The sequence below is a fragment of the Nerophis lumbriciformis genome, linkage group LG05 (assembly GCF_033978685.3).
Source record: "Nerophis lumbriciformis linkage group LG05, RoL_Nlum_v2.1, whole genome shotgun sequence".
Classification (NCBI taxonomy): Eukaryota; Metazoa; Chordata; class Actinopteri; order Syngnathiformes; family Syngnathidae; genus Nerophis; species Nerophis lumbriciformis.
The window spans coordinates 16590766-16604363 of NC_084552.2; the positions used below are offsets into that span (position 1 = coordinate 16590766).

Here is a 13598-nt window from a genome sequence, read left to right on the forward strand (position 1 = left end):
TTTACCGAAGTTGCGAGACCGAAACTTTATGAAAATGAATCTTAATATTTATCCATATATAAAGCGCACCGGGTTAAAAGCCGCACTGTCAGCTTTTGAGTAAATTTGTGGTTTTTAGGTGCGGCTAATAGTGCGGAAAATACGGTACTTGTTACATAACACTGAAAAGTATTTCAACATTATTTAAATCAATGTGAAAACTTTGTGGGATTCCCTCACTTTCTCATGATTCTGTTCCACTGTCACAATTAGTACATACAGTATGTACACTGATTCTTTTCATTGGACCATGCATTATTTTATTGTTTGTAGATAGCTTACAATGAGGCGCAGTAAATGCAGTAAGTGCACCTTGGATTTATTGAACTAAAACTATTCTGTGTCTCTTTCTGCCATGTCACCATTGCTGGAGATTTATTTACACAAATTCACCTACTGAGGACAGCATGATGTGTCTGGCCTGTCATGTTGCTGATTCCACTGGACCTATGCTGACTTTTGACCTGTTCTCCCCTGGGACCTACACAGCCTTTCCTGTTTTGTTGGACTATCTTTAAATAAATGTTTTTCTCATTAAAATGTTTTGAATGTTTGTTCAATGTCAACATGATAAATGACCACAACATAATATGAACTAAACTGATCTGTAGAATACAATATGGTTCTTTATAGATCCCTCAGAAGACAAGACGGTTATCGGTGAAAACCTTTGAAAAGGGATGTTTTTAGAACCCCCTGTCAGGTCTAGATGAAACCCTTGAAACATGAAAGAGTTCTTAGTGGAACTCCTTGTGTGGGTTCTAGATGAAACCCTTGAAACATGAAAGGGTTCTTAGTGGAACTCCCTGCATGGGTTCTAGATGAAACCCTTGACAAACGAAATGGTGCTTAGTGGAACTCCCTGTGTGGGTTCTAGATGAAACCCTTGAAACATGAAAGGGTTCTTAGTGGAACTCCCTGCGTGGGTTTTTTGTAGAACCTCTCATGGGGGGTTCTGAGTGGAACCTTACACACGCAGTTCTAGGTATAACCCTTCATGTTGGGTTCTAGGTAGAACCCTCCAAAAGGGTTCCAGGTGGAACCTTTATAGAAAAAGGTTCTACCTGGAGCCAAAAAGGGTTCTCCTATGAGGACGAGCCGAAGAACCTTATATGGTTCTACTTAGCACTTTTATTTCTAAGAGTGTATGGAAAAGAAGCACTGGACAGTTGCACAGTGGTCCAGAGTCCTGTTTTCAGACAAACGCAAGTTTTGTATTTCATTTGGAAGTCAAGGCGCTAGAGTCTGGAGGAAGGCTGGAGAGGAGCAAAATCCAAGTTGCTTGAAATCCAGTGTGAAGTTCCTACAGTCAGCAATTGTTTGGGGAGCCATGTCAGCTGCTGGTGTTGGTCTACTGTGTTTCATCAAGTCCAGAGTCAATGCAGCTGTGTACCAAGAGATTTTAGAGCATTGCATGCTTCCATCTAATGAAAATCTCTATGGAGATGATGATTTCATTTTCCAGCATGATCTGGCACCTGCCCACAGTGCCAAAACCACCAGTAACTGGTGTACTGACCATGGCATTACTGTCCTTGATTGGCCTGCCAACTCCCCTGACCTGAACCCCATAGAGAATTTGTGGGGTATTGTGAAGAAGAAGCTGAAAGACACCAGACCCAATAAAGCAAATGAGCTAAAGGCCGCTATTGAAGCATCCTGGGCATCCATAACACCTCAGCAATGCCACAGGCTGATTGCCTCCATGCCACGCCACATTGATGCAGTAATCCGTGCAAAAGGATTCCCAACCAACTACTGAGTGCATTAATTGACATTTTCAAATGTTTGATTTTGTTTTGCTGTTATAAATCTTTTTTTTTTTACTTGGTCTGAGGAAATATTCTAACTTTTTGAGATACGATTTTTGAGTTTTCTTAAGCTGTATGCCATAATCAGCAATATTAAAATAATAAAAGGCTTGCAATATTTCAGTTGATATGTAATGAATCCAGAATGTATAACATTTTAGTTTTTTTAATTGCATTACAGAAAATAAAGGACTTTATCACAATATTCTAATTTTCTGAGACAGTCCTGTATATCATTTGTACACACATACACTTTGGACCCCCCGGACACATTGTTTCCTCTCAATTTGGCCCTCGAGTCAAAATATTTGTCCAGCTCTGATCTACATCAACAATATGATTAGTCTGAGTGGCTGAACAGGACAGATTGAAAAAAATGTAAACAAATCTAAAAAAAAATTTTTATTATTTTTTTTATCAATTACGAATCGTTACAAATTGCGATTAATCTGAAAATTTTTGACACCCCTCATTAATATATTCTCATTAGCAACCTTGGTTCTCTCGCAAACGCGATAACACAGCCAGTCAGTCCAAAGTCAACAACAACAACAACAACAGGTGTGTGTCCATGAAAGATGGGAACGGACTTTGTTGTGTCTTCACTGCACTGTCCTCCGGGAAAGTCTGGAAGCCAGGGAAAGAATGTAAATTAGAATGCAAGTGAAAATAAATTTGCTTTGCACTCTAAGTTGTCTATTTCTGGTCCTCAAATTCATCCTGCAGGGCCGCGATCCGACGTTATCCAAAACCACAAGAGCGTCCACAGTTCTGCTGGCATCCTCCGATCATTGGTGGCAGCTTTGGGGTACTTTGAAGACTGCCAGGATCTTCCAATTTGTCCACAAACCTGAGCAGATGTTCTGTTGTCGTAATTGCAAAAAGGTGGATATCTCCAACGTCCTCGACTGGAAGGTTCGCCAGGCACGCGCATTCCTTCTCGACCCAACCGCTTCGTCTTCCCCTAAACCTGAGACCATGTCAATTTCGTCGAGGGGTCAGTTAATCAATTCCATTGTTTAGATTTTAGAGATCAGTGCAAATTTAATATTGTTAGCATAACTCCAAATATCCTCCTCATGTCTTGTCATCAATATTGACGGATAGTTCCTTTGACCCTCTGAGTGGAGGTACCAGCTATTACATTATACAACAGACTAATAGTCACCTTCCCCTGGAGGTTGAAACAGCACTTGTGCAATAGCAGGAATTTCAAGGCAGTGTTTTTCAACCACTGTGCCACGGCACACTAGTGTGTCGTGAGATACAGTCTGGTGTACCGTGGGAGATGATCTAATTTCACCTACAAACCCCGATTCCATATGAGTTGGGAAATTGTGTTAGATGTAAATATAAACCGAATACAATGATTTGCAAATCCTTTTCAACCCATATTCAGTTGAACATGCTACAAAGACAACATATTTGACAAACTGATAAACTTTTTTTTTTGCAAATAATCATTAACTTTAGAATTTAATGCCTGCAACACGTGACAAAGAAGTTGGGAAAGGTGGCAATAAATACTGATAAAGTTGAGGAATGCTCATCAAACACTTATTTGGAACATCCCACAGGTGAACAGGCAAATTGGGAACAGGTGGATGCCATGATTGGGTATAAAAGTAGATTCCATGAAATGCTCAGTCATTCACAAACAAGGATGGGGCGAGGGTCACCACTTTGTCAACAAATGCGTGAGCAAATTGTTGAACAGTTTAAGAAACACTTTTCTCAACCAGGAATTTAGGGATTTCACCATATACGGTCCGTAATATCATCAAAGGGTTCTGAGAATCTGGAGAAATCACTGCACGTAAGTAGCTAAGCCCGTGACCTTCGATCCCTCAGGCTGTACTGCATCAACAAGCGACATCAGTGTGTAAAGGATATCACCACATGGGCTCAGGAACACTTCAGAAACCCACTGCCAGTAACTACAATTGGTCGCTACATCTGTAAGTGCAAGTTAAAACTCTCCTATGCAAGGCGAAAACCGTTTATCAACAACACCCAGAAACGCCGTCGGCTTCGCTGGGCCTGAGCTCATCTAAGATGGACTGATACAAAGTGGAAAAGTGTTCTGTGGTGTGACGAGTCCACATTTCAAATTGTTTTTGGAAACTGTGGACGTCGTGTCCTCCGGACCAAAGAGGAAAAGAACCATCCGGATTGTTATAGGCGCAAAGTTGAAAAGCCAGCATCTGTGATGGTATGGGGGTGTATTAGTGCCCAAGACATGGGTAACTTACACATCTGTGAAGGTGCCATTAATGCTGAAAGGTACATACAGGTTTTGGAGCAACATATGTTGCCATCCAAGCAACGTTACCATGGACACCCCTGCTTGTTTCAGCAAGACAATGCCAAGCCACGTGTTACATCACGTGGCTTCATAGTAAAAGAGTGCGGGTACTAGACTGGCCTGCCTGTAGTCCAGATCTGTCTCCCATTGAAAATGTGTGGCGCATTATGAAGCCTAAAATACCACAACGGAGACCCCCGGACTGTTAAACCACTTAAGCTGTACATCAAGCAAGAATGGGAAATAATTCCACTTGAGAAGCTTAAAAAATGTGTCTCCTCAGTTCCTAAACTTTTACTGAGTGTTGTTAAAAGGAAAGGCCATGTAACACAGTGGTGAACATGCCCTTTCCCAACTACTTTGGCACGTGTTGCAGCCATGAAATTCTAAGTTTATTATTATTTGCAAAAAAATAATAAAGCTCATGAGTTTGAACATCAAATATCTTGTCTTTGTAGCGCATTCAATTGAATTTGGGTTGAAAAGGATTTGCAAATCATTGTATTCCGTTTATATTTACATCTAACACACTTTTCCAACTCATATGGAAACGGGGTTTGTATTTGGGTTAAAAATATTTTTTGCAAACCAGTAATTATAGTCTGCAAATGATGTGTTGTTGTTGAGTGTCGGTGCTGTCTAGAGCTCGACAGAGTAACCGTGTAATACTCTTCCATATCAGTAGGTGGCAGCCGGTAGCTAATTGCGGGAGGCAGTGTGCAGGTAAAAAGATGTCTAATGCTTAAACCAAAAATGAACAGAAGGTGAGTGCCACTAAAAAAAAGGAATTGAAGCTTAGGGAAGGTTATGCAGAATGAAACTAAAACTGATCTGGCTGCAAAGTAAACACAAACAGAATGCTGGACGACAGCAAAGACTTACTGTGGAGCAAAGACGGCGTCCACAATGTACATCCGAACACGACATGACAATCAACAATGTCCCCACAAAGAAGGATAAAAACAACTGAAACACTCTTGATTGCTAAAACGGGACATATCGCTCAAAGGAAGACATGAAATTGCTACAGGAAAATACCCAAAAAAGAGAAAAAGCCACAAAAATAGGAGTGCAAGACAAGAACTAAAACACTACACACAGGAAAATGGCAACAAACTCAAAATTAGTCAGGGTGTGATGTGACAGGTGGTGACAGTACACCTACTTTGAGACAAGAGCTATAGTGATGCATGCTTGGTTATGCTTTAAAGTCATATCCAACAATTGCGACAACCACTTTTTGTGCTTTATAAATAAAGTTGATTTGATGATTTGTAATGATTTCTGCTGGTGGTGTGCCTCTGGATTTTTTCAACGCAAAAAAGGTTGAAAAACACTGCAATAAGGGTTAAGCTCTGTAACATAGTGCCTTATTTGTATAGAACGGAACACAAATCTCATTTTAGAACCTGGTATTTCTTTATCAATTGTTCAAATGACAATAAACCATTATCTGTAAAGAAGTCTCCAAGTTTGGTCGTGCCTTTGTCTTGCCATTGCCCAAAGAATGAGTCCATCATTCCCAGTGAAAAATCAATGATTCAAACAGCGTTTTTATTTCAGTCTTTTATATAAATAAATAAACAATGTTGATGTTTTGCTGGGCTTGACGTTAGCGCCCATTTTTCGTCATTTTACCCATTTTAACATATACTTGTTCCCCATTCAGTGTTTAGACAGTTAAAAGTCGGCACAAGAAATATTCATTTTATCGACGTATTGCGTGAGTTTGACCAACTATACACGCTAGTAACACGTTAATGTTACGAAAAATGCTGTTTCCTCGCCAACGTATATGACGTCATTGCTGTGCGACGGACGTCGGAAGACAGTTGCCGTCGTCGTTGTGTCTTCTTAGCGCGCTCGGCGTATATAAAATGTTGTCCTTTTAATGGTTATAAAGTCACATTTTTCTAACCCGCTACATGTTAACGTCAAGCGGCGGCGTGTCTGCGTGTTTATCCGAAGCGTCGAAGACACCCGACGAAGAAAGCGACGGCTGACAACCATTCAATGAAAGTGTTAGCATCACATTAGCATTTTAGTTAACGACAATATTTCACCGCATTTTTGACGCTCGGCTCTGCTTCCAAGCGGATTTATAATTAATACTCGTTCTTTTAAACGGTAAGTAACATTCAAACATACGTGGCTAAAAAGGTTGAATGCGGCGTTTGATTGAAGGGTGCAACACACTAGCTAGCGACAACACGGCTAACCGGCGGCTAGCGTGCTAATGCTAACTCTTTAATTGTTCTCTTTTTATTCATTCATGTTTTGCTGGGGAAATGTGGGAAAAAATTAAAACCGTCGAAGCTCCTTCGCGTTCGGAATAAGACAACGCGAGTTAGCTGACGTTTACAAATGTTCGTTTTTTTAAATAATAATCAGCCGTTAGCTTGCTAGATTAGTAGACTATTTACACAGTAGACGCTTTACATACACTTGTAAAGAACATAATGTCACGGCTGTCCTGAGTTTACAATAATTACTACAACTCTTTTGTGATAGACTAGAGCACATACTTGTTGGTCACTAAAAACATTCCATGAAGTTTAGTTATTTTATGAATGTATTATGGGTCTACTGAAAATGTGAGCAAATCTGCTGGGTCAAAAGTATACATACAGCAATGTTAATATTTGCTTACATGTCCTTTGGCAAGTTTCACTGCAATAAGGCTTTTTTTGGTAGCCATCCACAAGCTTCTGGTTGAATTTTTGACCACTCTTGACAAAATTGGTGCAGTTCAGCTAAATTTGTTGGTTTTCTGACATGGACTTGTTTCTTCAGCATTGTCCACATGTTTAAATCAGGACTCTGGGAAGGCCATTCTAAAACCTTCATTCTAGCCTGATTTAGCCATTCCTTTACCACTTTTGACGTGTGTTTGGTGTCATTGTCCTGTTGGAACACCCAACTGCGCCCAAGACCCAAACTCCGGGCTGATGATTTTAGGTTGTCCTGAAGAATTTGGAGGTAATCCTCCTTTTTCATTGTCCCATTTACTCTCTGTGAAGCACCAGTTCCATTGGCAGTAAAACAGGCCCAGAGCATAATACTACCACCACCATGCTCGACTGTTCCTGGGATTAAAGGCCTCACCTTTTCTACTCCAAACATATTGCTGGGTATTGTGGCCAAACAGCTACATTTTTTGTTTCATCTGACATCACATGGACAAAGATAAGACCCATCCATCCATCCATCCATCTTCTTCCACTTATCCGAGGTTGGGTCGTGGGGGCAGCAGCCTAAGCAGGGAAGCCCAGACTTCCCTCTCCCGAGGCGTTCCCAGGCCAGCCAGGAGACATAGCCTTCCCAACGTGTCCTGGGTCTTCCCCGTGGCCTCCTACCGGTCGGACGTGCCCTAAACACCTCCCCAGGGAGGCGTTCGGGTGGCATCCTGACCAGATGCCCAAACCACCTCATCTGGCTCCTCCCGATGTGGAGGAGCAGCAGCTTTACTTTGAGCTCCCCCCGGATGACAGAGCTCCTCGCCCTATCTCTAAGGGAGAGCCCCGCCACCCGGCGGAGGAAACTCAATTCGGGCGCTTGTACCCGTGATCTTGTCCTTTCGGTCGTAACCCAAAGCTCATGACCATAGGTGAGGATGGGAACGTAGATCGACCGGTAAATTGAGAGCTTTGCCTTCCGGCTCAGCTCCTTCTTCACCACAACGGATCGATACAGCGTCCGCATTACTGAAGACGCCGCACCGATCCGTCTGTCGACCTCACGATCCACTCTTCCCTCACTCGTGAACAAGACTCCGGAGATAAGACCTTCTGGAGGAAAGTTCTGTAGTCAGATGAAACAAAAATGGAGCTGTTTGGCCACAATACCCAGCAATATGTTTGGAGTAGAAAAGGTGAGGCCTTTAATCCCAGGAACACCATTCTTACCGTCAAGCATGGTGGTGGTAGTATTATGCTCTGGGCCTGTTTTGCTGCCAGTGGAACTGGTGCTTTAAATGGGACAATGGAAAAGGAGGATTACCTCCAAATTCTTCAGGACAACCTAAAATCATCAGCACAGAGGTTGGGTCTTGGGCGCAGTTGGGTGTTCCAACAGGACAATGACCCCAAACACACGTCAAAAGTGGTCAAGGAATGGCTAAGTCAGGCTAGTATTAAGGTTTTAGAATGGCCTTCCCTTCTTTAGTGAAAAATAAAAAAATTTTTTTTTTTTAATTCAAGACAAGTTAGTTTTTTTTTTACTGGTGCACAAAATGAACCACAACAAATGACACACCTGCAAATCAGATGGAAAATTAGAGGGAACATTGTTTAGGGGTATCCATAATACGCCAATAGGGAGAAGTTTTTATTTACACGATGAGTCAGGTGTGTCTTGACCTCCGCCGAACCCTTAGGGTTCGATCGAACCCAGGTTAAGAAACACTGTTCTAGCCTGATTTAGCCATTCCTTTACCACTTTTGACGTGTGTTTGGTGTCATTGGGGATGGCGTGGCGCAGTTGGGTGAGTGGCCGTGCCGCAGTTGGGTGAGTGGCCGTGCCAGCAACCTGAGGGTTCCTGGTTCAATCCCCACCTTCTACCAACCTCGTCACGTCCCTTTTGTCCTTGAGCAAGACACTTCACCCTTGCTCCTGATGGGTGCTGGTTAGGGCCTTGCATGGCAGCTCCCGCCATCAGTGTGTGAATGTGTGTGTGAATGTGGAAATAGTGTCAAAGTGCTTTGAGTACTTTGAAGGTAGAAAAGCGCTATACAAGTATAACCCATTTATTGTCCTGTTGGAACACCCAACTGCGCCCAAGACCCAACCTCCGGGTGTTGGTTTTTTGATATGGACTTGTTTCTACAGCATTGTCCACACGTTTAAGTCAGGACTTTGGGAAGGCCATTCTAAAACCTAAATTCTAGCCTGATTTAGCCATTCATTTACCACTTTTTACATGTTTGGTGTCATTTTTCTGTTGGAACACCCAACTGCACCCAAGACCTAACCTCCGGGTGTTGGTTTTCTGATATGGACTTCTTTCTTCAGCATTGTCCACACATTTAAGTCAGGACTTTGGGAAACCTAAATTCTAGCTTGATTTAGCCATTCCTTTACCACTTTTGACGTGTGTTTGGTGTCATTGTCCTGTTGGAACACCCAACTGCGCCCAAGACCCAACCTCCGGGCTGATGATTTTAGGTTGTCCTGAAGAATTTGGAGGAAATCCGCCTTTTTCATTGTCCCATTTACTCTCTGTGAAGCACCAGTTCCATTGGCAGTAAAACAGGCCCACAGCATAATACTATCACCACCATGCTCGACGGTAGGAATGGTGTTCCTGGGATTAAAGGCCTCACCTTTTCTACTCCAAACATATTGCTGGGTACTGTGGCAAAACAGCTAAATTTTTGTTTCATCTGACATCACATGGACAAAGATAAGACCTTCTGGAGGAAAGTTCTGTGGTCAGATGAAACAAAAATTGAGCTGTTTGGCCACAATACCCAGTAATATGTTTGGAGGAGAAAAGGTGAGGCCTTTAATCCCAGGAACACCATTCTTATCGTCAAGCATGGTGGTGGTAGTATTATGCTCTGGGCCTGTTTTACTGCCAATGGAACTGGTGCTTCACAGAGAGTAAATGGGACAATGGAAAAGGAGGATTACCTCCAAATTCTTCAGGACAACCTAAAATCATCAGCCCGGAAGTTGGGTCTTGGGCGCAGTTGGGTGTTCCAACAGGACAATGACCCCAAACACACGTCAAAAGTGGTCAAGGAATGACTAAGTCAGGCTAGTATTAAGGTTTTAGAATGGCCTTCCCAAAGTCCTGACTTGAACATGTGGACAATGCCTCACCCTTTCTACTCCAAACATATTGCTGGGTATTGTGGCAAAACAGCTCAATTTTTGTTTCATCTGACCACAGAACTTTCCTCCAGAAGGTCTTATCTTTGTCCATATGATGTCATGGCTAGAATGAAGGTTTTAGAATGGCCTTCCCAAAGTCCTGACTTAAACGTGTGGACAATGCTGAAGAAACAAGTCCATGTCAGAAAACCAACACATTTAGCTAAACTGCACTAATTTTGTCAAGACAACGCGAGTTAGCTGACGTTTACAAATGTTAGTTTTTTGATAATAATCTGCCGTTAGCCTGCTAGATTCGGAGTTAATGTTGTAGACTATGCTCAGGAAGCTATAATGGAATGTTATAGACGTAGCCTAGCATGCTGGTATAAATCTTAAGCGCTTTACGTACAGTCGCGATCAAAACTTTACATACACTTGTAAAGAACATAATGTCATGGCTGTCTTGAGTTTCCAATAATTTCTACAACTCTTATTTTTTTGTGATAAAGTGATTGGAGCACATACTTGTTGGTCACAAAAAACATTCATGAAGTTTGGTTCTTTTATGAATGTATTATGGGTCTACTGAAAATGTGAGCAAATCTGCTCGGTCAAAAGTATACATACAGCAATGTTAATATTTGCTTACATGTCCCTTGGCAAGTTTTACTGCAATAAGGCGCTCTTTGGTAGCTTCTGCTTGAATTATTGACCACTCCTCTTGACAAAATTGGTGCGGTTCAGCTAAATTTGTTGGTTTTCTGACATGGACTTGTTTCTTCAGCATTGTCCACACATTTAAGTCAGGACTTTGGAAAGGTCATCCTAAAACCTAAATTTTAGCCATTCCTTTACCACTTTTGACATGTGTTTGATGTCATTTTCCTGTTGGAACACCCAACTGCGCCCAAGACCCAACCTCCGGGCTGATGATTTTAGGTTGTCCTGAAGAATTTGGAGGTAATACTCCTTTTTCGTTGTCCCATTTACTCTCTGTGAAGCACCAGTTCCATTGGCAGCAAAACAGGCCCAGAGCATAATACTACCACCACCATGCTTGACGGTAGGCTTGGTGTTCCTGGGATTAAAGGCCTCACCTTTTCTCCTCCGAACATATTGCTGGGTATTGTGACAAAACAGCTCAATTTTTGTTTCATTTGACCGTAGAACTTTCCTCCAGAAGGTCTTATCTTTGTCCTTGTGATGTCATGGCTAAATCAGGCTAGAATGAAGGTTTTAGAATGGCCTTCCCAAAGTCCTGACTTAAACGTGTGGACATTGATGAAGAAACACGTCAATGTCAGAAAACCAACAAATTTAGCTGAACTGCACCAATTTTGTCAAGACAACGCGAGTTAGCTGACGTTTACAAATGTTATTTTTTTGATAGTAATCTGCCGTTAGTCTGCTAGAATCGGAGTTAATGGTATAGACCAGGGGTCCCCAACCATTTTTGCAGAGGGGACTGGTTTGATGTAGGCATTATTTTCACTGACCGGCCTTCCACGTGTAAGAATAAGTGCATGGAAAATTAATACATGAAAAAACTCACCATAACATTAAATTAGTGTGGGCCCCTGGCCTTTTCCCTTTGCAAAAAAGCTCTCCATAGACTTTTTTGCTCATTTTTGTTAGAAGTAGGCTTTGTTTTGGCTTTGGTATCTGATGGGTTATAGGTGATACATCAACTTTAAGGACAAGAGCATGGATATACAGTATAAGAAAGCTAGAAATACTTGACATTAGTTCCAATAGATTTCTAAAAGTTATGTATTCATATTTTGTGCAATATTTCATACATAAATACACTAATGTTAGCTTTTTTGGTCCGATTTTACATGCGCAAATACATCCGTTATTGCTAACTACTTATGTAATAGGACGATGTGCAATAATACCAGCACTTTAACTTACTAGGCCAAAGGAGATGGGTATTTATTTCCTTCAGCACAATTATTATATGCAACAGTTTAGCACTTCTCCATCTGCCTCATGCACATGAACTCCTGTGGTCACTTTATTCCTAATCTGCCCTGATCTTAGGTCATTAACCTGCGGCGCACTGCAGATGGAACCTAAGTTTTGGCTACGTTTCGGCACCTTTACATATTATATGTTTATTAATGTGCATTGTCCCATGTAACAAATATTTAACAAATATAGCAAATGGCGACTTCCTATCAGGAGGTTTATAATACATCAATGAACAAGCTTTTGGTGTGTCTGGTGGGACTGGCCAAAATTAAGTAGGAGAAAATGCGGTTGGTTATAAATTAGTTAATGTCTCTGTGTGGCCCGGTAGCAAATGCGTCACAGACCGGCGCCGGTGATTGGGGACCACTCGTATAGACTACGCTAACGAAGCTATAATAGTATGTTATTGACGTAGCCTAGCATGTATTATAGATCGTAAGGGTGTAGTGCTTTACGTAGCTGTTGATGAATGATAACACAACAGTGTAGAAACAGTTTAATGTAAAACCATCACTAATGTGTCAGGTTTAGTTTAGTCTTTATTTGAAGGGACAATGCACAGAGACATTAAGCTCAAAGACATATATGTTCTGCAACAGATTATAGCTAAATAGCTCATTTCCATCTGCAGTCCCTGGCTACCTAAATTAAAGGGATACAAAAAACATGCAATAAAATTATAGTATAGCATGTAATCAAATTAAGAAAAGTCATAAAATGCCCTTTCATTGACACCTATCATTTACATCATAACACAGACAAAACATGCTCTTGTTCACATCTGTTATTTGTAAAAACAACCATGATTTGAACACACACACCTCACAGTTAACAACAAAATGTTCTCATGCATAAATATAATACATATTAGGTTGACATGTCAAACATAGTGCCCACCTCAGTGACCGTGTGTGCAGCTTTGATTGCGCCAAAGCCACTTTTTAACTTCAATTCGGTGGTCATGTTGTGTTTTAGGTGACGCGCTGGCGCAGGTTGCAGGGTGTCCGTGGAGAATGCGAGATAGTGGCGGTAGCCTGACCCAGAACCGCTGGCAGGGAGATCTGGGTCTGACCGCTGTCGGCCAGGACGATACCGGAGGAGGTACGCTATTTTATTTTGTCTTAACGGGGAATTCATAATATGTATATATCGGTTGATATCGTATAGTGATGTGTACGTATATGACTCTAGAAGATGTTGCGGTGTTCAAGGGGCCATGGAAAGGGATTTTGGTGGGCCGATAGTTGCCTGGTTGGACACCTGTGTTTGAGAAAGCATTATAAAAAGTCTCAAATAGACGCCTCGTTTTTGCTTCTCTCGGAATTTATTTTTGTTACGCAGACTTTTCATTTCAAACATAGTTTCTTTATACAGTACAGGCCAAAAGTTTGGACACACCTTCTCATTCAATGTATTTTCTTTATTTTCATGACTATTTACATTGTAGATTGTCACTGAAGGCATCAAAACTATGAATAAACATATGTGGAGTTATGTACTTAACAAAAAAAGGTGAAATAACTGTAAACATGTTTTATCTTCTAGTTTCTTCAAAATAGCCACAGCTGATTACTGTTTTGCACACTCTTTGCATTCTCCAGATGGTTTTCACTTCGCAGGTGTCATAGTTTTGATGCCTTCAGTGACAATCT

The 13598-nt window shown here is 41.5% G+C and overlaps 1 protein-coding gene and 1 long non-coding RNA gene across 2 annotated transcripts in view; one reads left to right on the top strand and one right to left on the bottom strand.

The window, feature by feature from the left end:
* Window positions 1–13598, bottom strand: part of LOC140678809 (uncharacterized) — a 44381-nt gene that overhangs the window by 6852 nt on the left and 23931 nt on the right. The window lies entirely within an intron of this gene.
* Window positions 5959–13598, top strand: part of LOC133606843 (sentrin-specific protease 3-like) — a 56456-nt gene continuing 48816 nt past the window's right edge. The window contains exons 1-2 of the mRNA XM_061961212.1: window positions 5959–6282; window positions 12922–13047. Coding sequence (XP_061817196.1) covers window positions 12960–13047 — 88 coding nt within the window. The 5' untranslated portion in view covers window positions 5959–6282; window positions 12922–12959. The remainder of the gene's footprint in view (window positions 6283–12921; window positions 13048–13598) is intronic.